The sequence below is a fragment of the Raphanus sativus genome, chromosome 5 (genome assembly GCF_000801105.2).
Source record: "Raphanus sativus cultivar WK10039 chromosome 5, ASM80110v3, whole genome shotgun sequence".
Classification (NCBI taxonomy): domain Eukaryota; kingdom Viridiplantae; phylum Streptophyta; class Magnoliopsida; order Brassicales; family Brassicaceae; genus Raphanus; species Raphanus sativus.
The window spans coordinates 18,021,906-18,046,009 of NC_079515.1; the positions used below are offsets into that span (position 1 = coordinate 18,021,906).

Consider the following 24,104-nt stretch of genomic DNA (forward strand, 5'->3'; position numbering starts at 1 on the left):
CCGAGGTAAACCATAAATTATTTTAAACCAATAGTTAACCTACCCATAATCTGGTTCTCCTCTCTCTCTCTGGCAAGTTCTAACTTGTAACTCAGATTCAACGTTGACCCAGTCTCTCTCTTTTTCACGTTACCTTTGCTTCACACTTCCACCAATATACCAGTAAACTTCGACGGAGAAGAGCTCAGCTTTGACAGAGAAGAACACCATGCCATCACCAAATTCCATCTCCATCTCGATTTCACCCACATGCAATCGAATTAATAAAAAATGAAATACAGTCTACTATGGCGATTGAAGAAACAAAATGTGGTCTTCACGAAACGACTCATCGTCATCTCCAAGGTATGTCACTCTCTATTTTCTTCATCTTTGATAGACATGAAAATTTCGTTTGCTTTACATATTTTTTTTTGGATTTCGATTTGTTTTGCATGTCCTCTCGAATGACCTAAAATTCATAGATCTAATGAAATCGAAACCGATCTGATGCATTCATATAAAGATATTGGTGAGGATCGTTTGATTTGGTATTCAACATATCAAAACTCCAAAGGTTTTTGTCTTTGATTCTAAAAAAACGTTTCCTTAACAACTTTTTTTTCTCTTCGAAGGATCTATGAAGTTAATATTCTGTGTCTTAGTTTCTAAATCTTATTTTCGAATTCTGTTTTCCTAAATTTATATTTTTTGATTGTTACTTTTTATCATATGTAGATAAATTTTGACTTAATTTACACTTGGGTAAACAAAAAAAATTAATATATACAAAAAATACAATTATTTAATTGATTATATATTACTTAAGGTTTTCTGTTAAGGCCTTTTCTTTTTTATTTATTAAAACATTAGGCTCAAACCCATCAAATTATCTGGCAAATACACTATTTTTTATACTTCAGTATACTGCCATACTGAACAACAAAAATAAACAACAAACGCTCTCTCAAATGTCGATCATCTTTGGTAGAGAAGAAGAGGACGACCGAAGTACTTAATCCGATCCTTTAAGGTAAATCAAATGTTACATATGTTTCTTATTGATCTCTCGTACAAACTAAAAAAAAATCAACGAACACAATAGCTTATTAACTAATGGTTTGTGATACAAAATGCCATGTTTTTTTCCTCACATTCTTCCCAAGTGTCAACTTTCTATTGAATCTCAGAGTTAGCTGCAGAAACAATAATTATAGAATCATCGTTAATTAGTTTGTAAATGACATTCCATTGGACCCAAAAATATAAATAATTGATCAGCCAGTCTATGAAATAGTGAAATATTTCACGTATAAAAGATATGAGAAAGGTTTTCTAAAAATTATCTTTTAATTCCTCTGCTTCCTTTATGATAGGGTTGACCACCATTTTTGAGGAATGATAAGCATTTGATATTTGGATATTAACTAAACAAAAAAAATAGTCATCACAATTAAAATTGAACACAAATAAATGTATATAAATTGTACCTAAATGACCCGATTTTAGCAAACACACAACCACTCCAAATTGTGCTTCTTCTCTATGTGATTTCATTTCTTCAGCAAACTTCCCTCACAAACAACATGGAATGCGCACATCACTATAAACAATAAGTCAAAATTTTAGTCAATTACTGCTAGAATTGATCATTGGACAAAATAATGTGAAAAATTCACGGTTTAAAATATAGAATACAGAATTGTTTACCTGGTGTTTCTTAAGATGAACTCGATTTTTAAACTCATTTCCATTCGATTGTAGAATCTGAAGCTCTCCAACATCTATGGCTTATCCAACGATGTCTACGTTTAACAAAAATATTAAAATTAATATAATTGATTTTAAAATAAATATGGTGAAATTGGGAATACATAATTGTTACCTGATATTTCATAAGGTGAATTCAGTTTTTAAACTCATATCCATTCCCAATAGTTATGGTCAAATATAAACTGCAAACTTAAAAATGATCTACACCAGTACCAATAGTTATGGTCAAACTTAAACTGCAAACTTAAAAATGCTCAGTATTACCTTTTGTCTGCAAATATTATCTCTGAAGTCTCACCAAGATCGACATTTTTTTGTTTGCAGGTGTCGATGACTTTGCCTTCAATCAACCAAGTTGTTTTCAATGACATAATCTCATCAAGGTACACAATTTTTTTTGGAAGACATTATTGGAGAAATGTTCTGAAATCCTTGTGTTTACTTTGAGGCAAATAAACTGTATATATAGGAAAATAAAAAGCTAGTGTGTGTAGGATATTCCACAGTTTAATTCTGTTAGAGAATAGAAGCCCTGAGTTTATTAAAATCATATATCTTACGAATAAGTTTATTCAAGCTACATAAACTCAGATTTTCGTATTTATTATAATATAGATTTAAGTTTCCAAATTCTGCGGTTTGTTGTTTTGATTGGTTGTTATTGATATTTTAAGGATATGAAAATATACATATCGGCCAGGTTTTATTATTTAGTATATTCAGTATTGTTATTTAAGCAACTTCCGAAAATCTAGTTTATTTATTTATTTATTTTTATTTAATATTAATTGTTATTGATTTGGAAAAAGATTGGTATTTATGATAGCATATTCTATATGGCTATGCACGGAACTTCCGGAAATCTAGTTTATTTGCCAAATTTTTAACTGTGGATTTAGTGGTTTATATTTTTGGTTATTTATTTGAAAAATCTTTGCAAATCCTCTAATTTGGTCGGATATATTGCACATCGCTTAATCCATCGAGGATTCTAATCATCTGTATTTACTATGTATAAGTTTATTCTTTTGATTAAATTTATCTTCTTAAAAATAAATAATAACAAATCAAAAATTTAAAAAGAATAGATATTTATGATTTTGAACAATGAAACATGTATATTTTCTTGTGCAAATGTTTGTAACCAAAATATTGATCGGAAGTGATGAATGGTCAATACACTGATTTTAACAGAATGCATTGTTTTAATTTTCATTTGCAGGATCTAACAAACGTTGAACCTTGGGTGTCCATGGAACATTATTATAGATATACAAAGATTTGGTACATATACGGTCTAAAAAATGAGAATCAGTGTTTTACCAATAGAAGGTTCAACGTAATTATAAGTTTGGAGAGACTTAGTTAATCTAACGTAGATATTCTTTTTTAAATAAAAGATTTTCTGTTGTACAGATTAAAGGAAATTGAAAAAAATTTTTAGAAAATACAGAATTAAATGAAAACCATAGCTTTAAAATATTCTAGTGGCAAAGAATTGTAAATACTATTGAAACAGAAGGACACCTCAAAAAAGGGTCTTCTGTTTTAATAGTATTGATGAGACTAATTAATGATTGTAAATGCTTCAAAATTTAAAAAGAATTAAAAAATATGGCTTGTTTAAATAGAAATCATTATAATATTATTAATCTCATAAAGATTTATCATCTTTGTTAAATGCCAATCAATGTTTCTCAGCATCGACAAATATTTTGGCGACAATATATCTACGGAGATGACAAAACGTTTGATACAATCTTCAACGTGGATGTTATAGACTACCAAAGTTAACTCATTTTTCAACATGAATTTAAATTAACATTTGGATAAACAAACCCAAAAACTGGAATGTTAAAAGTTGTTACAAACTAACATGAGTTATGAGAAATAAAAGATGTAAAAGCAACTAATCTTATGGAGATGTAAAAGCAACTGATCTTGTGGGGATGTTAAAGGAGTGTGGTGATGATGGAGGTCGGATCCAGTCGGAACTTTTCTTTCTTCATTGTTTCTTTTCTTAGCTCCCGGAGTTCTTTTCTTTCTTATTTAGATCCAAATACAGTAGCACAGAAAAAGCTACATGTGCCTTGGGTAGAGGATAAGAACAGTAACATGCGCATGCTGCACATATCTCACATGGAGGATGTCATTGCAAACTCTATGAACATTTTGGAACCAGCTCCAGTTGATGCTCAAGGGAATGAGCGTGAAGATGGTACTGCCCTGTATAAGCTTCACATTATTATTATTATTATTAACTCCCAGATAACACAAAGAACCACCCATAGTGCTGGAGTACATCAATAATCCGGGCTTTGCAGAGGAAATCAGCTTCATGGGTCTGCTTATACAAATATTTAGCCATTGAAAAATACTAATGGTACCATATAGAGACAAATGTGGATAAAGTCATACAACAACCTGCTCATTGGACTTGTTGATGAAGGTGTTCGGATCTTCGATTGAGAAAAGTTCCTTCTTCTTAATTCCTTCTAAAGTGTCGACACAGGGAAACACTTGAGATAATGGACCTCCCAAACTGCATATAGTATGTATAGGAGTATTACAATACGTAAAAAGAATGTTACTATTTAATTATGCTTCTCATACCTGCTGACAAACTCTTTAACCTCAGGGAGGTCAGTATCAAAGAAGAACCTAGTCCCCGGTGTGGAGTTTAAATACAGATCCCCTGTTGATAAAGAAAAATTGTTACGTAAATCTGCATATAAGAGATTTGTAGGTGTTAAATTATAAAAGAACAGTCTGGCATGAATCATAAAGTACTTGAACCTTACCTCCAAAGATTTTAGGTTAACTATGGTAACCCAACAGACTTGGATTTATCCCCGTCTTTCAAGAGACCCCTTCCCATAAAGATAAGTAGACAGTCACATTCCTGTTGTGTGAACAATAAGTAGACAGTTACAAATGATCTTGGAAGCAAAATCCAACAATAAACTAATCAGCTATCAATCAGTAGACCCGAGTACCAATACACAATTAAGTCACAAACTTCATAAAAGTATGAGCCAAAGTAGAAAGTATAAAATTTCTAGTATGCTCTGACAATACCAGAAAAGTCATATGATTATTACTGAAGTTATTATTTTAAAAAGAACCTGATGATGACACTAACCTCAAGAAGCCATCAAATATAGGTGACATTATTGACATGATGGTTCATGTCGAGATCAGCTCGTCTTGGCTGCAAAGAAACATGATTATAAAGTCCTTTAGAAATGTTGATTCCTACAAAGAATCTTATTGTTCTATTTTATACCTTAAGTCCAATGATTGAGTACTCGGCCAGATCTTCAAGTTTGGAGATTTTTTCAAGCTTATGTTATTTTCCTGCTCAGGAAAAGCTAATGTACAAAGATATACATTTCATGAATACAACGATATGATTGACCAGCAAGCATTACAGTGACAAAGAGTTCCTTTAACCTGGGTTCTTTAGGACAGAACATCAACTGCTCGTCCCGAACATCAATTGTTCTAGTTTTTTTTTTTAAATATAGACCAATCAAGATTCATAAATAGTTTTAACTATCTACAATCTAACCTTTCAAAAGACTGGCAATGGTTTGAACCGTAGCGATTTTGCTACACTGCACTTCGTGGGATCTGACTATGAACTTATCCTTATACGATAAGCCATCCTCCATCAAGCTACCCAACATGATGCCTCTTTCCACCGCCGAGTAGACATCTGTGGCGAGCGTCCACCATTAGAAACAGAATCCCCTTCTCCTCTGCCATCACCGCATCGCTCCACTGGTTCGTCCTCACCCTTCGATTCTTGAACCTGCAACAAAATCAAAGCCACACAGAAATGATGAGAAAATTAATTATTTGTAGACCTAAAAAGGAGGAGGGGATGGAGAGACATGAGATCTCGCGAGGCTACAGATACATAGAGCAGAGATCTGAGTAAAGAAAAAAAACAGAGGAGAGACGCAGAGAAAGATAGACGCAGAGGAGCGGAGAGAATCATAATCTTTAACGGAATTCAGAGGTAACATTTAACGGAATCATAATCTACCTTACCAATACGCAGACGCATAAGTCTGAATCCTAATGTTATCTACCTAAATACAGTACTAACAAACCTTCCTTGCCCTAACAAACGGAGTAAACGAACAGAGCTATGAGAATCATATTTCTGAATCATATAACAATCAGAGAGGAACATTACCTTCTCATCAAGTAGTAGAAGGGTTATTCCCAAAAGTTCCATGTTCTTATCGATATCCTTAGCATTCCAGAATCGGATGAGTCTACCAACCAAAGACTGGGCGGTCCTGCCAAGTCGGAGTGAGTCGAAGGTGGTGTATGGGACGGCGGCGGCAGCGGAGACAGCGGCGTCTGCGGAGACGGCGGTCACGACGGAGACGGGGCGACGGCGGCGAAGACAGCTGGTGAAGTCATTTTTGCAAGAGTATCAAGATGATGAAAACGATGCTATGAAAAATCAACAGAAAAGGGTTAGGAGCTAACCTCGAGAACTCTATATATAAGGATTAGAGAAACGTTACGGAAGACCGAATCGTTTCGTCCACAGAGGAAGTGCCCAGTTGAGTGTTAATGAACACCATAACTGCAGATGAACGGAAGCGGAAGAGGAAGAGGAAGAGGGATCGAGAGCGATCAGGAAAAAAAAATCTAATCGACAAGCCCTAAGGTAACGATGGGCCAGAACACAGAAAATTAAAAAGACAGAACATACAAAGTGAAACACAGGTTAAAAACCCAAACCAAAAAGACAGCCCATTTTTTAAAAAAGGACACGTGGCACTTTGGTGGGAGTGATACTCCGACATTATATTATAGATTCCAAACTTTCTATAATTAATTATTCTATAAATCCTCTTCTTTTTTTTCAACAAATATATATATTCTTCCTTGGAATTGGAGGGATTTTTATATAAATCTTTGCTCATCTTTCGAACATATGTTTGGGTATATATGATAGTGATTAGAAGAATAATGCTGAATGGAAGAAACAAATTGAAAATAATTATATTTTTTCTCAATTTGTATATTTATCTATATCTATATACTTTAAAAGAAACTAAATTGAACGTCACAAAGACATGTCATAATCAAAAACATTTATCAAATTATAAATAAACTATATTATCAAATAAAATAATTGCTCCAAAAAAATCTGTTGTACAAAACCACATTCTTAGTAACATAAAAATTAAATTTACAATTTTTTCTATTAAGATCTATACTATTATTAAGAGTAGTTAATATCATTTATATCATCAACTAATAATGAATAGTTGAATTATTAGTAGAGAATTATTTATGAATTAATATATATAAATTGGGAAAAAAATTTATAAGATATACTCCATCTGTTCTAAAAAGATCCATGTTTTGGAAAAAACTTGTGTTTCAAAAAGATACATTTTTTATGTTTTTAATACATTTATTAATGACAGATTATTCATTTAAAAAAAATATAATTGTATTTATTAAAATCTTATTGGTTAAAAGTTACGGAGAATAGTTCATTAAGAAAAACAATACATTGGTAACTAAAATTTTATGTTTTTCATAATAAGTGTGAAAAACTTAAAACATGCATCTTTTAGTTACAAAAGAAGTGTATTTTTAAAAGGATAATTCCTACATATATGTGCTATACATTTTTTTTTCCAAATTGAAATTCATTCAAAGGATAGAGTACAAAGACTATTACATAAACTGAATGAACAAAGAAATATCATCAGCAGCTAAATCCCAAAGAAGGGAGACATAGCCCACACACCCGGGTACCTAAAGAAAACCATTCAAATTCTAAACTTGATGTCTTAAGTTACTGAAAGTTCTAATACAGAGGAAGAGAGGAAATAGACCAAAACCTTAGACTACCTGCAATGCCCTAGCAGCTATGCCGCACCGTCAACATGTCCTCGACCTGACATATGGCGCCAGACTCGATGATTTGAAACATATGATCAACATGTTAACGAGTAAAAGCATGGTAGTTGTGAACCAATCCTCCATCATCAACACTAAAGGCTAAGTTCATCATACCATATACAAATAGGGCCAACAAGCATCCTCTCTCACCAGCAAGATATATTTTTTTCTTCCTACATCAGCTAAATGGAGGATGAAGAACTCATACATACCTCTCAAGTATATGGCCTTTGGATTATCCACACAGTAGAAATTAATTCTGAACATTCGAACATCATTGACCTTGTCTAGCCAGTCATTCAGGTAAATGAGACTTGCCGATCTGTTAAAGTAATCATATCTTCCAATTTTGTTTAACCCGAAAAAACAATCCGTGCACAACCAAAGTCTTGGATACTGGTCGTTGCTACGTTGTAGAGAATCTTATGAAGCATTGAAGGAGGGAGAGAAGCCAAGTTCATGTTCTCCATGTTTAACTCGAATACTCGTCTAACTTTGATAAAATAAAATGGTTATTGTGTGAGAGAAATAACGTAAATTATTTGTTACTTGTATAAGTGATAAACCCTTGAAATTTAATGAACCACTCACCCAAATTTAAGCAGAAAATGTCCATTTAAAGGTGATTTTATAGACTCCTCGAGATGACACAACTTCTCTCACATGCCTTCTGACTATCGACTGTCGCATCTCTTGGATAAATTTAACTTATTAAGATATATAATTATGTATAAGTAAGTAAAATTAAGTGATTTAGATTGTCTAAATTTATGAAACTAAGAAAAACGTAATAATTTAGATTGTATAAATATTTAAAACTATGTAAAACTTAACGAAATTTAGATAGTCTATTGTTATATTTTGCAAGAAATGATTAGTATCCAAAACGTAATGTATATATTTAACGACAGCAACTAGCAGTATTGGAGATAAAAAAAATAAAAATGATAATATTTAGTTTGAGAAAAATCCTGTAATTAATGATTCAAGCAGTGGCATGTCCATTTAAGGGTAATTTGATTGACTCCCCGAGAAAGTACGACTTCTCTCACACGCCTTCTGATTGCAACAGTTGCATCTTTTGAATTTGGAACTTTGTATGACTTTAATTTATTAAGATTTATTACTATGTATAAGTAAGTGAAACTAAGTGATTTAGATTGTCTAAATTTTAAAACTAAGAAAAACGTAATAATTTAGATGGTATAAATATTTGAAACTTTGTAAAACTTAAAGAAATTTAGATATCATAGTTTTATATTTAGAAATTTCCATAGTTGGATTCAACATCAATTTTCATAGTTGCCTTAAGAAATAGAATTTCTTCTTTTAACACACTAGCTTTATTGTTTGTGTTTGTGTTACTTGATTTGTTATTTATTTTTGTAAAAGTTGGTGTAACTTAAAATAATTTTGGTTAAGTACATCATTTTTGTTTATCAAACTTCGTAAAATTTAGTATTACTTTTTTTTTCATGTTTGTGTAATTAGTTAAAAAAATTCAAAATTTTTCATTTTCGTACGTCAAGCTTTGTATAACTTAATATTTTTCTGTTTGTACATTTTGGTAAACTTTGTCAGAATTTTCATTTTTAATTTGTCAAATTTCAAAAACTTAAAAAACTCATCACTGAACTAATTTGATAGAAGTTATGATTAATTGTACAACCAAAATCTCACAAATACCATGACAGTAATAATAAGACAACATAAAACTATCAATATTTTGTCTTCCATTATTGGGTCCTTAATCCACATGGTCATTTGAGAAACCACAAGGAGACATCAATAGTATTGGAAATAAGGGTTTGAATCAGATTTGGAGAACTTCTGGATGATACACTCGCCGCTGTAGCTTCAGAGTTTTGTCTCTTGATTAATCACTATTTTCTGGAAAAAAATCTAAAAATTGCAGATTATGTGACGAAAGATGAAAAAGAAGAAATGAGATGAGAGAAAATGAGGTGAGGGGATTGAAAAGATGATAGAAATGAGAAAACCCTGAAAATTAAAGCAATTATAGTTGCCAACTTAGTTTTTGGGGTTTGGAAGAAAAGAAAATTTTTGGAGGAAATTTTTTTACAGCATTTTTGGATCAAAGTTTTACCAAGTTTGTAGAAAAAGTTTTACAAAAATCTTCAAAGTTTTACTTTTATATTTTTTGCATTTTTTTAGTTTTACTGTACTCAAAAGATTTATATTATAGTTATACCACTTTTATTTAGTTTCCTACAATCATTTTCCATCAAATCATGTTGTGACATAACTAATTTTGTTGCATATATAAAATTTTTAATGTCACAAGGCCAACACTAAGATAAAAAAGCATAAAAGAACAAGATATTTCCTCTATTATATAGTACACAACTATGTGATAAAAAAATTAACTATAATTATTGTAAATTTAAATCAGAAAATACTAACAAATAATAAGCATAATATTTATAAGCAACCAAACAAATTAAAAATTGTGTATCTTCAATTTTTTATATTTTATCAGTTTTACTAAGTTTTATTTAGTTTTTCTATCGTATTGAACAATCATTTTGAATAATAGATACAACTAATCGTGGTGTGTATTTTCTTCTAGGTTCCCGAATTTAAATATTTACGAGAACAAGTATGCACTTTTTAATCGAATCAAATTAGAGTTCTTAATATCCGGAGCTCACAGTTCAAAATAGTAATTTCAAAACAGTTATGATGTGATGCTCAATCAACTAAATCTTTTACACGCTCTCCACGTTTTTTTTTTTTGTCATCAACAACACAGACTCATATAGACTCTGCGGACCAAACTGGGAACTCTGCATCCATGTGAACAACGAAAGACGATTGCTGTCTGGCACTGCGCGCTAGACGATTACACGCTCTCCACGTTATCCAAATCAATACCTATATTGTCTTTATCTCGAATAACAACATCTTCCACTGGCTCAGTCACCTTAAGATGTTGTTATGTTTTTTCAATGGTATCAAAGATTTTATTACCATATAACTCAAATTTTACCTATTTGTATATGGATTTATGGTCATTTTTCTGCATATCTTGTCCACTAGCATACAAATTACCTTTACCTTCGTTTGGATTTCATTCATGATCATCTCCGGCTTTATAATAGTACTTTTAATAATCAAAGTGTATGTTTGTGAAAGAACTCGTCGTCTCATGTAAAAATCAAAATGATTAACAACAAGTTAGATGAACTTGCACGGTTTAACCATAAAATGTTACCAAGTTATATAGTTTTACCATTATAGTTATATTAAGTTATACAATTTAGTTAGTACCACTTTACCTAGTTACACAATTTTACTTAGTTGTACATTATGATTTTACCAAGTTGTACAGTTATAGTTATACTAAGTTTTACTACGTTTTCTAATTTTTTGTCAAAATAATAATTTGATACATTTTTTTATATTTTTTTGTCATAAAAAACAGACTCATATTTATAATTATATTAGTGTTTTTGAATATCCAAATAGATCGAGACCCATTGTTCTTAATCTGTTAATTATGAATACGGATTTGAAATTAAACCTCTTCACAAATGAATTAATGGAGAAGATGAATGCCAAATTGAATAGAGTTTGAATGAAATAATTAAATCTGGGTTTGAGATTACATTGGAGAGAGAAAGGAAAGAGATAGAGTAAGAGAGATAATGATTTTGATTGGTTTAGATACAAAAGGTAATTTAGACATTGACCATCAAAGTGAATAGTATGACAGATCACGTAAGAGTATGTTAGATCACTTTTTACCTCATTAATAGTATCTCAGCACTTTACTCATACAGAGGAAGAGAGGAAATAGACCAAAACCTTAGACTACCTGCAATGCCCCAACAGCTATGCCGCATTGTCAACAGGTCCTCGACCTGACATATGGCGCCAGACTCGACTCTAAACCCAACTCTCCAAACCAAAGCCTCACCTGAAACTAAGCAAAGAATAGGAGACACTCAACACAAAAGGAACTCGGACAAGCAGAAGACACAAAGGGAGCACAAAAATCCAATCGGCTCAGCACCAGCTACCACCATATCTGTCTCCTCTACACAGACTCAATCAACACCCAGAGACTTAAGGGACACAAACTACACATCAACCTCGGAGTGGTCACAGACAGAAGAATCATAGGCTCAAGCTTGACCGCTAACCTTCAATGGCTCTGGAACTGGATTGAACATATCACCACTACCGCACAAAAGCCGACGAGCCCACCACCTAGCAAATCTTCTACTGAGTCAAAGCAATGACGAACCGAAACCAGATCCTCGATTCCCCTCTTTAACCCAGATATGAAACCATGAACAAAAAGGATCACCAATTGCTGAAATTACCGTAGAACTGTAGCATATGATGACACAAGACTGCTTCTGACAGCGGTGAAAAGCACAGACTGTCGGAGCAGCAGCTTTAGAGTTTGACTGCGACTCTCGACTCGAACGATGAGAAAATTAGATGGAATATTTAAGGGAAAATCGCATAAAAAACCCTCAAAGTGTCACTTACTCACACTTTAAACCTTGAAGTTTTTTCACTAACACTTTTAACCTCGAAAATGACATTTGTGTCATAAAAGACCCCCAAACTAAAAAATTGACCTGTTTAACAGGTAAAAAGGTGATTTGTCAAATTTTTTTTCAAAAAAAATATTTATTTAATTCATAAAATAAATAAAAATTAAAGAAAAATATAAAATTAAATAAAAATTCAAAAAATTAAATAAAAATTCAGAAAATTAAATAAAAATTCAAAAAATGAAATAAAAATTCAGAAAATTAAATAATAATTCAAAAAATAAATAAAAATTCAGAAAATTAAATTAAAATTTCAAACAATTAAATTAAAATTCAGAAAATTAAATAAAAATTCATAAAATTAAAACTTAGTTTGCTAGACTATCCACCTAGGGTCTAAGTTCCCTTAATTTTACGGCAGTTTTCAAGACATTTTCATTCCTTTCCTACAAAAATTAAAACCTTGACAAAATTTTCTAAGTCGGACGTATCTTAGTCTCGTTAATGATCCGAGATTGTCTCTTCTTCCTTCTTCTTCTCCTCTTGTCTTCTGACCTGAGTTTCAAATTTCATAACATTAGTTTTTATGAGAAGTAGTGTGTATTTCGTCGAAGGCTTTTTGCGAGTATGAATTAGTAATTTATCGAAAGTTTATTACGCGTTTAGGAATGGCCACTTTCGATTCAATGTCAAAGGACTTCAAAAAGTCAGATACTGAATTTCATATGAATTGGTTTTCGAGAAAATTCGGACGAAAATATCGGAATTAGTTATTTATTTATTTGAAACTTATTTAACTTATGATATTTATTTAGTTTTATGATTATTTTTAATTTTCTGAATTTTATTTTATTTTTATATTTTTACTATTTTTTTTATTTTTTTTTATTTTTATGATTTTTTACTAATCTTTTGAATTTCTATTTAATTTTATGAATTTTATTTAATTTTCTGAATTTTTATTTGATTTTCTGAATTTTTATTTGATTTTTTGAATTTTTTTGAATTTTTATTTAATTTTATGAATTTAAATTTAATTTTATGAATTTTTATTTATTTTCTGATTTTTTTTATTAATATTTATTTATTTTATAAATTAAATAAATATTTTTTGGAAAAAAAAACCGACACATCACCATTTTTACCTGTTAAACATGTCATTTTTTTAGTTTAGAGGTTTTTTATGACAGAAATGTCCCTTCCGAGGTTTAAAGTGTTAGTGAAAAAACTTCAAAGTTTAAAGTGTGACTAAGTGACATTTTCAGGGTTTTTTATGCGATTTTCCCGAATATTTAATGTATCTGTGCTATACATATATCTTAAAAGTTTCGGTGATGCTTTTCTTTCTCCCATATTAGATTGCTAGCTTGGCCTTTTTTCTCTACTTTCATAGACTAGCCTCTTGAAACAAAACATGTCCATATTATCGGGAACGGGAAGAAAGAGAGCTAGTTTGCGTTAATAAAATCTAAACTTGCTGAAGATCCCAACAAATGAAGAGAAGACATGTAAGAGCAGATCAAGCTAAGACACAGAAGAATGATCTAAATTATAAATAAAAAAATAAGACATTGACCGAGTTACATGGTATGGGACCTCGTTTTCCAAATGAAGTTGCTCTATGTAAATCATACAAATGATTCGGTATCCACATTTTTGTTGACAAGTCTCTCAAGTGTTTTTCTTCATCTGAGAGTGAAACTTTGTCCTAAAACTTGAAAAAATGTCCTCAAGTTTCTCCTTAAGGCCATGTCCTTCTCTTTGTTTCCTTACAGTATCGATCAGAAGCTGGTATTCCAATAGCGTAGCCTCTGGTAAAGGTTCCAAGAACTCACACTTAGACAAGATCTCTGGAGGAGGAACACCCGAGACGAGGTTCGTGTCCAGTTTTGCTCTGCTCTTCTTTGTTTCTTCGGGTTCTCTAACCAGGGAACCCTCAATAGCTGAAGGAGACGCACCAGGGATCACTTCCCTTGTGAAGGGCAATGATCTTGCTGGTTGCAAGCAGAACTCTATCCACTGGTGGATTAATGGAGATGGGCCTCGGACTCGTCCTCCTAGCGCTTCAGCTTCTTTACCAGAGTCAGATATAGCTGGGATTGCCTTTGAAAAAACAATGATGCTTAACAGGTTAGTGTCTGTCCACTGGATGCATTTAAGAATCTTAGAAAATATATTAAGAATCTTTACCCATAGATCAGCCCATAAGGTGGCACCGGACTTGGGAACAATCACTGTAACATTAGACATACGTTTGGCGACAGGGATAACATCGCTGCTCCAACCAACGGTGACCCAGACATCTCCCACATTGAAAGCTTTTAAGTAGTTGGTACTGTCAAACAGTCTAATCTGTGAGCAAAATGAGAAGCAAAGATGAGCCAAACTTTTTTCCATTTTACTCAAAAAGTATTAAGAGTATCTGTGGAACCTGTTTCATAAGCGATGCAAGATTTGTCTCCACAGCGATTTTTCCACCAGTAACTTGTGAATCCAGGTCGGTGGTGTTGTATGATGCTCCCATGGATTTGAGAACAGCACCAACAACCTCTCTAGGAGAATTCACCATTGAGATCCTCCCTGCAAGCTCGGGTCGCCACAGATCCTCCCAGTCCTAAAATCGGGAAACAAGTTCAGTGATATTCACTTCTTCTTGAATAGATGAGCAAAGCAACAGCACAGACCTGTATTGGAGGCAGTTTATACTGCTGAAACTTGCTCTTCTTGTATGCTATTACCATGCTGCCCCATCGGTATGGAACAGCCCACGTTTCACCGTCAGGAGCTTGTTCTCCAGCATAGTTCCTGCGGAGATAAACCTGAGACATTCTAAGTCATGAAATGAACCCCCCACCAGAAAAAAAAAGGTTTAGAGACAATGAAACACATTCTCACCTTCCATTTATCACTCAAGCCTTTATACCAGTCTTGAACTTCAACACCCTTCATTGGCTCAATAAGCTTCTCCTTAATTGCAAAACTAAGCCAAGAATCACCAAGGCTGATCATATCAGCAGCAGACTCTTTCTTCCCTTTACTAGTTGGCTTTGATAGATTCAAGAAAATGTCTTCAAGATTTGCCAAGAACCTCGTCTTTAACCTCACTCTCTTCCCTTGTGAGCTCATGAACTCCTAAACGAAGGAACATTTCAACTATATAATAAGCTAAAGATGCAAATGATCAAATAATTCATTAAGAGAGATGGAACCTTGATCCATGAAGGTGGAACCGAACCACGCAAGGCAGCGAGTTTTAACGGTACGGTCAGAGAGTAGACTTTAGCCTTGTAAGCTTCGAACTCTGATTCCAATCTTCTCTCTTCATCTTCAACCATTTCGTTCTGTGTAACTGAGATTACTGGTGGAGGTATTCTAGCGGAGGAGGCAGGAGAGCAGACGCGGAGGCTTAAGCCGAGGATAAGCACAGTCGAGGCAGAGAGGCGAACCATGCTCTCATGAAAAGTGTTTCCTTGAGAAGCTCGTGCGACTGAGAATCCATCCGCGGTTCTCTTTCGACGCTCTCCGCCGCATAAGAATCTCGCCGGCGGTTTCAGGGAAAGAGACGCCGCGGTAGCCATTTAGTCCAATGGGTAAAAAGAAAGACCCAACGACAAAATGTCTTCTTCTAATCTTGACACGCTGGTAAGGCTTCGTGGGTTAATTTTAACGGGCCTTAAAATGGGCCCAATCATGATTTCAAACCGTTCCGATGGGTTCTAACGAACCCTAATTTGAAGAACTGAACAAAAGTCGATCCAAAAAAGCGGTATGGAATCTAAACGGAAATTGATTAAGGGGCTGGCCGGTTTTCCCGATACCACCCGCAAACGCAGCTTTTACGGTTTATAGCAGTTTTTGGCATTTCGAAACAATCACAGAAAACGCTATAAATCGCTAGCGGTTGCAGACGGTTGCGAAAGAATAAATTATTTTAAAAAACACAAATAAATAAAAATAATACTAAAAATATCCAATAAAAATTTTAAACTGAAATAATAGAAATTGTAAAAGGTATACATATTATATTATATTTTATATTATAAAATTTTAAAACCAAAATATTTTCTATAAAATTTGAAAATTTATTAATACGATTCTATAAGTATAAATTTTATATTATTATATTATTATAATTTTTAATATTTTTATAATTATATAAAAGTAAATATTGTTAATTTATTATTTAACAGATGTTGGGTTTGGTAGTTTATCAGCCATAAGAGCCCCGCAAACATAACAGTTTCTAACCGATCTATCAGTCGTACAAATCTCTAGAAAAAGCTTAAAACCGCAACCATCCGTACCCGCAAACTCCCGCAACCGCAGCGGTTACACCAGTCAGACCCTAAATATCCAAATGAATTAATTTTTTTGGTATTTAAAGAAAGGATCTCATCCGAACCAAAATATTTCAAATACCTGAACGTTTATGAAATAGATTTATACTAGGTAATAACTAATAATCCGTGTCTTGCATGGAATAAAATTATTAATTTCGTTTTTCTAAGATAAGAAGATATTAGATCTGTTTAATTTGGATATCGTTTCATTAATAGGTTAGTTTTTTTTTTGTTTTTTATCTATTAAAATATAATAACCATTCCAAATCAATAGTTATTATGTTTATTCGGTTAAAATGTTTGAGAGTTTTATATTTTTCAATGATAGCCAAAAACTATTATTATTTGTTTGGTTTTATATTATATGAATTTTAAATAGTCCTGATGTCAAACAAATGATTTCATATTATAATTTCTAAATGCATGGAAAATCAAATCAAATTTAGATAATAATTGAAGAAAAAGAGAAGAAAATTATCAAAACAAATCATTTCATTACAATTTGGTCGATACTGAATGGAAACATTTAAAAAGGAATATTTCAGCTTCCAAGAGAATTAGAATCTTCACTTGTTGTGAATATTTATTTATACATGTGTTCATGTCAATGTGCACATGTACATAAGGCTGGGCAAAATATCCATAAATTTTGATTTGACTCGTTATCCTTTTTTATTTGAACAAAAAATCTAGATATTCGTAAGCTTACCTAAAAAGCAAATATTAATATGCAATATTCGTAAAAAACAAAGTAAATCACAAATACTAATATTTTTAAAACGGATATTTGATATGATCCGTTATATGCTTATATATACATATATTTAATTAATTATATATAGATATATAAGTTATATAAATAATAGATTCTATATAAGTTTTACAATATTTTTGTTTACTAAATTTATTAAATTAAGTATTAGTATTCAAAAAAGTAGATAAGTGTTTTTTTGTAATAAATTTTTATTATTTTATATTTAAAATTAAACCGGTTAAAAATCTAATTTTTCCGGATATCCGGGACACTATATATCTTGATAGCTACGAATAGAATCAAATAACTGATTATTCGGACTAAACAGATTGGACCATGAATACCTCCAAAATCTCGGATAACTGATTTGTATTCCCACTTTCATGTATGTGTATGTAAAAAATACATAAAGGTGGTTGATAAATACTACCCCCGTTTCATATTATTTGGCGTTCTAAGTTTATGCACACAGATTAAAAAAATATTTAATTTTACATATTTCCAAAATAAGAACACTATTACCAATACATTTAACCATATATCAACCAATAAAAAATAGAATAGAGAATATTGTCCATAAATTTTACATTGAAAACCAAAAACGACACTTATTTTGAAACAAAAATTCTATTATAGAACGACAAATAATTTAAAACGGAGGGAGTATATAACAATACCGTAACATTAAAAGATTTTTTTGTTCAAAATAACACATGAAAGATAATATTCTATTAAAATAAATTAAATAAAAATAAATTATTTTAGACAATAGTGAAATTTTTTTGTAAACTATATTTGTATGTAGAAATTTATATAACCCGTAGAACCGTGCATGTGAGTTTTATATTGAAAAAAATGTAAAATAGTTTGTAGTGTGAATACATTTATGTAGAGTTTGGCTGAGAAGCTCTCTCCATATAACACATCAACGTATTCGTTCTCAAATCGCTCTGAGACTGTCACATGGCAAACGTAATGCGAACACATTAAATGACAATTCTTCTTCTTTAATATATATGAGATATCTAAATATATTAATTATTTATAGATTTAATGTTATTAAAAATATCCAAAATATATAAGATATTTTGAAATTGTTAAAAATACTTGAATATATATATATATATATATTATTTTTTTTCAATCCAAAATGTATACTCAATACAAGAAAATAATTAAAATATCTATTGATTCTCAAGTTTAGGTATGTTGACATATGTTATTCAAATTTATGTGCAATATATTGTTTTGTTTATAGATTTGAGAATTTAAAAGTATATCATGAATTTAAAATTTTTAAAATAAATTTAGATGATTATCCGACCCCAAACCAAACCCGCAAAGATTCAAACTGAACCAAAATTTATAAATACCCGAACAAAGCTGAAATATTTGATCCCAAAAACCCGAAAAATAAATAGATCTGAACCAAATCGAATGGATACCCGAACGACCACTCCTAGAAGGGAAAGTAGCTGGGTTTGGGGGTCAACCCGCCCCGACCCGCGACCCGCGGTTAAACTGCCTGACCCGCGGATAATAATAATTATATTAAAAATAATTATTTTAATTATATATTAATATTTTAATTATATATTAATTATTTTTAAAAATATATTAAAATCTATATTATTAAAATCAAAGGGCCTTTTTTGAGGAACCCTTGGAGTTTTAAACTATTTACCAACTCATGTCACTACATTATTTTTAAGCTATGCTTTTGAATAAATTTTGTATTTTCAAATTTCTTTTTATAAGGGGGTGTTATTCAATGGTGTATTTTAAACTAATTCTGTAGGTTTAATAATCTAGTGTTATTCAATGATTGATTTTAAATTATTTATTAAAATCGAATGTTATTGGTTGTTGTATTTAAAATACATCTATTAAAAAATTTAAAATCTAGTGTTATTGGTTTTTATATTTACAATCCTTTCAACAAAAATATTTAAAGTTCATTGTTATTCAATTAAATATTTCAATATAACATTTAAAATCTTGTGTCATTCAAATTTGATAGATTTTTATAACTCAATTTGATTTGAAAGATTTTGACTGAATTAGGAGATGATTTCATGTGTAAAATATATCAATCAAAATCTTACCTTTCACCTACATATTTCAAATGAAAACCGTGCATTGTTATTATTTTGTTCATCAAACTCAGATTTTTCTTTTCGTCATTTCTCTCACGTTCGTCATCATTTTTCATTCATCCAAATCTCTCACGTTTAGTCAATTACTTGTCTTGCAAAAATAGTTACGTGATATTCACAAACCCAATTACACTTTGTTAAGATTCACATCACTTGTCTCCTCTTGTGATTCCGTAGTTGCCACACTACGTGACCTAACATCATCTCCTCTATTTTTCATTTTTATAATAATTGGTATTTTGTTGTGATCTTATCAAAATATTTTTATCGTTGGTTTATAAAATGGAACAGAACTTTTAAGGAAGAAGATAGATTCAGATATTAAATCCACTAAAACAAAGTCCAATTCTATCGTAGAATTCAAATGCTATCTTGTAGATTTCATTTTTCACTGACATGGATTTAAAAATAGTTAGATAAAAATTATCAAATGAATAAAAAAATTTAAAATCTGATCAGTTTTAAATCTATTGGAATTGATTTCAAGTTATACAACTAATAACACCCCCTTAATCAGCAGAGAATCTTTTTGTTTTAAAAAAAAACTACACATACATTTAAACTAACTATGCGTTCCTATCAAAACTAATAGATCATTACATATCAACAGCTACGTTTAAAACAAACCTAGATTGCTGTAACACAGTGATTTTTATTTCTTAGACAGTCTATGTACCAAAGCGCAAAGCTTGTATATTGAAAATATTGTTCCCTCCACACTGAAGCTTCAATGTTTATTGGATTCTGCATCATGCTTCCAAAAAAAAACAATACGTTCTGTTAATATCAGTTTTTCGCCCATTCATCACTTCCAATCAATGTTTTGGTTACAAATAATTGCACCAAGAAAACATACATCTTGAATTATTCACAGGATTAACCACTCGACCAAATTATTGAATATGCAAAGCTTTTTCAAATCAGTAACCAAAAAATAAAACAGTAAAAATAAAGCTAAATATATCGTAAATAAACTAGATTTTCGGAAGTTCCATACATATCGAAGATACTAGATAATAAATACAAATCTTTTTCAAATCAATAACCATAAATATCTATAGCATTAAATAAAAAGCTAATATTTAAGCAAGTAAACTAAAGTCTCGGAAGTCGCTAGGATAACAATAGCGAATATACTAAAAAGTTAAAAACATATATATGTGGTCGATCTTTTTATTTTCATATCTTACAAAAATCAATAACAACCAATCAAAAAACAACAAACCGTAGAATTTCGTAACTTAAATCTATAGTATAATAAAACCAAAAATTTAAGTTTGTATAACTTGAATAAACTTGAATAAATTTGATTCAAAAGATATAGGATTTTACTAAACTCATGGCTTATATTCCCTAACAGTATTAAGTTGGAATATTCGGAACCCACGACCTTTTCTTTTCCTATATATACATTTTTATCTCAAAGCAAACACACAGATTTTAAAAAGTTTCTCATATACTGTCGTCTAAGAAAATGATCGTGTACCTTGATTAGATTAGGCATGGAAAAGAACTTGGTTGGTTGAAACCAAAGCCACAAACACCTGGAAACCATCGTAATTATGTAAATCTCCTTGGAAGCCCACTAATTTAATCAATGTTATGTTAATATAAAATAGTTTTCTTTAATTGTTGTAGTATAGGTATAACTTATATTTATTATCTACACTATTAAAACTGAAGTACATTTTTTGACATCCCCTTGATTTTAAAAAGTATTTACACAAATGCCATTACTATATACTTAAGCTTTAAATATTTCATTAAATGACTTAACTATATCCTTATCTCACGTTTTGCATCTAACCAATTAATTATTGTTAGGTTTCTATTCTTTTTTTAATTAATAGCTAATATATGTACTGAAAAGTACACTTAATTATAAGATACCTCACGTAATATACTTAGATTTGTCATAGGTACTGGTATATTATCAAACAGATCTATTATAACTGGATATCTATTATTTATTGAATTGACAGTTAATATTTGCACCAAAAATATATTTAATTATAAGTGGGTTGCATAACATCTTACACTATCATATAATTTATCAAGATTATTTACCTCTTTCTTCAACAAAATATGTCACGACTAATCTATATACATATCATTAAAACTGAATCTTTTTAGACTTAATTGTACACCATTGAAAATTAGTTTGATGTTTTAATCTATTAATAAGAAAACAAATTTGCAGCTATGAAGCCCATCACCTACTCTATTGATAAACATTATATCTAATTATATATTTTATTTTATTTAACGGATCATTTTATCAAATTAAATTAATATTAACAAATATGATTATTAAAAAAATTAAAATTTCCAAAAGAATTAAAACAAAAAATATACCCGCTCTTTCAAAGAGCGGGTCATAATCTAGTATAATATTAAACCTTAAGAAATATAAATAGTTATGATTAAGTACTAATTTTGGAAACCTCTTATATTTTATATTACCATCTAGACTATTAAAACTATATTATTTATTTTTGTTAAATTTTATTTTCATAACACTTTAAATATTAATATGTTTTAATACATTTTGTTTTAATGTTAACATATAAAATGAGAGTTAATATTTTGGGATGTAATATTTTAATATGTATTGTTTTATACATATTTTTGCAAAATCTAGAAAGTGATAGGAAAACATATATTTGTTAAAAATGAGAATGTTTTTTTAGAATGTGTGTATATCAACTAAATTGTTCATCCTGTTTCAAATTTGATGTAACTACACAAAACATATCATATATTTTTTGTCTTATACAAATTTTAAAGTATAATAATTTATAAGCTATAGTAGGATATAATATTAATCAAATTAGTTATAAAATATTTTAAAAAGAGACAAAACCTGATTATTCTATTAATTTTATCAAAAAATGAAATTATTCTAATTTCTCAATAGAATCAAATCACTATAATATTTTTATCTAAAATATCTATATTTATCAGAAATATCTAATATTTTATCCAAAAATATAAAAAGTTATGTTTACTCAAATCATTCAAAATCATTAAAGAAAACAGGAATTGAACCAAAACCGAATTAAACTCAAAATTTTATCAGGTTTCTAATATTGTTATCTGAACCAAATGAAAAAACAAATTAATCATACTAAAACCAAACCCAAATTGATACATAACTGAATGGTTCTTATATCTCTTGAAACAAAAAAATTGAAAACCATAACTGAACCTGAACCAAAAAAATGAGATCGAACCAAAAACCAAACGCTCATACCAAATCAGAAGAAAAATAGACGGATAATAAATTTATCAACAAAACGTAATCCCGCGCTTTCAAAGCGCGGGTTAAAATCTAGTAATGAATTATAATTAAAATTATATAAATATTATATATATTTTTATGAAAAAAAATCTTAAAAAAAACTTTTTTTAAATTACCAGCTCTAAGTGAAAGACAATATATACTTGAAACATGAGTTGAGAATCCAGATTGATGCTTGGTGCTGAGTATGATGTTCTTTCATTCTTGAATATTGTACCAAGTTGCAAAAGATGTCTTGGTTATGCAAAGTTTTTCTGTTACATCTGAAAATGTTTTCAATACAAGTGGAAGATCATTGGCTCATCTAGAAACTGCCTTATTCACTACATGGTTGAGGTGTTAATGTGTACAGAGCAATGGCTAAAACAAGATATTTGATGTGAATCAAAAATGTTTACTAATGCATAAATTCTTGAGGATTCTGAAGAACTTGAAATATTTGAAATATATATGTCATCAGTCTGCTTGTTTAAGTTTTTGCTTCTTATGTGTGTTACTTTATAATGATCTACTTTTTATTGTCTTTGCATTAGAATTTGCTACTTGAATTCACGGGTCTACCATAAGGTTATTCCTCTTGGTTTTCAAAAAGTCTATGCTCTTGGTTTATGGCTTCATTATAAACGTATGTTGTTAATCTGTTTGGCAGGAATAGAAGATTGTCAAATGTTATTGTGTTTTTCAAAGGGTCCTGTTACCACATAATTTTCATGTGCTATTGTGTTTGTCATTCAGAAACTTTGTTGTTGTTTTTTTGTTTTCAAATTTTCAATGTTATGTCATTCAAAAACTTTGTTGTTGTTATTTCGTTTCAATTTTTTAGTGTTATAATATGGAATGCTGCTATTTTGGATTTGATGCTATTTGTATTCATTTTAAGCATTATGTTTCCTATATTTAGATTTTTTAGTTATGTTTTTACTTAAGTATAGTCCGAACAAAGAAAACGGAACCAAATGATATATAATTATTTTACGGGTTTCAGGATGCAATACAAAATAGAAACGAAATCGAATATTATTATCTGAAGTCAATCTGTACTAGTAAAATTATACTATGGGACTTAGGAAGGTGACACCGAAAACCTTGACCTGAATGCCCATACTTATCCAGTCCCAGTGTAAGAAACCTTTGATTTGATAGTCTGTATTTCATTTAAACATGAATTGAGAAATATTTTTTTTTAAGTTTTGCTTGTTTGTCATCATTACATTCATTTAAAAAGACATAGCATGGTTAAAAAAAGATGACATGACTCTCTTCTAATTATGACTATGTGATTTTTCCGTGCTCATGCACGGATATAAATATTTATAGAATATATAAATT

The 24,104-nt window shown here is 30.5% G+C and overlaps 1 protein-coding gene and 2 long non-coding RNA genes across 6 annotated transcripts; all 3 read right to left on the reverse strand.

The window, feature by feature from the left end:
- Positions 1-860: 860 nt before the first annotated feature.
- On the reverse strand, positions 861-2,249 carry LOC108862855 (uncharacterized). Its single transcript, XR_001951046.2, has 4 exons — positions 1,865-2,249; positions 1,690-1,784; positions 1,470-1,582; positions 861-1,175 (listed from the first exon to the last, which is right to left on the reverse strand). It is a non-coding gene; the product is annotated as an uncharacterized LOC108862855 (long non-coding RNA).
- A 1,222-nt stretch (positions 2,250-3,471) lies between these two features.
- On the reverse strand, positions 3,472-6,451 carry LOC108862856 (uncharacterized). Of its 4 annotated transcripts, none has more exons than XR_008946459.1 (9): positions 6,259-6,451; positions 5,957-6,176; positions 5,324-5,566; positions 5,039-5,123; positions 4,895-4,963; positions 4,554-4,654; positions 4,366-4,447; positions 4,177-4,294; positions 3,473-3,978 (listed from the first exon to the last, which is right to left on the reverse strand). It is a non-coding gene; the product is annotated as an uncharacterized LOC108862856 (long non-coding RNA). The 4 variants fall into 4 exon arrangements; XR_001951048.2 differs by having other exon boundaries at positions 3,474-4,096; XR_008946458.1 differs by having other exon boundaries at positions 3,474-4,294.
- Positions 6,452-13,752: 7,301 nt separating this feature from the next.
- LOC108857149 (uncharacterized) lies at positions 13,753-15,837 on the reverse strand. Its single transcript, XM_018631092.2, has 6 exons — positions 15,434-15,837; positions 15,120-15,356; positions 14,909-15,043; positions 14,656-14,838; positions 14,415-14,576; positions 13,753-14,327 (listed from the first exon to the last, which is right to left on the reverse strand). Exons 1-6 carry the CDS (start codon positions 15,800-15,802, stop codon positions 13,896-13,898), a joined length of 1,518 nt encoding a protein of 505 aa, XP_018486594.1. The 5' UTR covers positions 15,803-15,837; the 3' UTR covers positions 13,753-13,895.
- Between the last annotated feature and the right edge of the window lie 8,267 nt (positions 15,838-24,104).

Bases quoted from the DNA above. Each gene is read 5' to 3' on its own strand.
- LOC108857149 (XM_018631092.2), bottom strand. From the start codon at position 15,802: ATGGCTACCGCGGCGTCTCTTTCCCTGAAACCGCCGGCGAGATTCTTA. The intron at 14,839-14,908 runs GTCTGTGCTGTT...TCCCGATTTTAG, and splicing joins ATAAACTGCCTCCAATACAG to GACTGGGAGGATCTGTGGCG. The intron at 14,328-14,414 runs GTAAAGATTCTT...GTTTTTTCAAAG, and splicing joins CCTTATGGGCTGATCTATGG to GCAATCCCAGCTATATCTGA.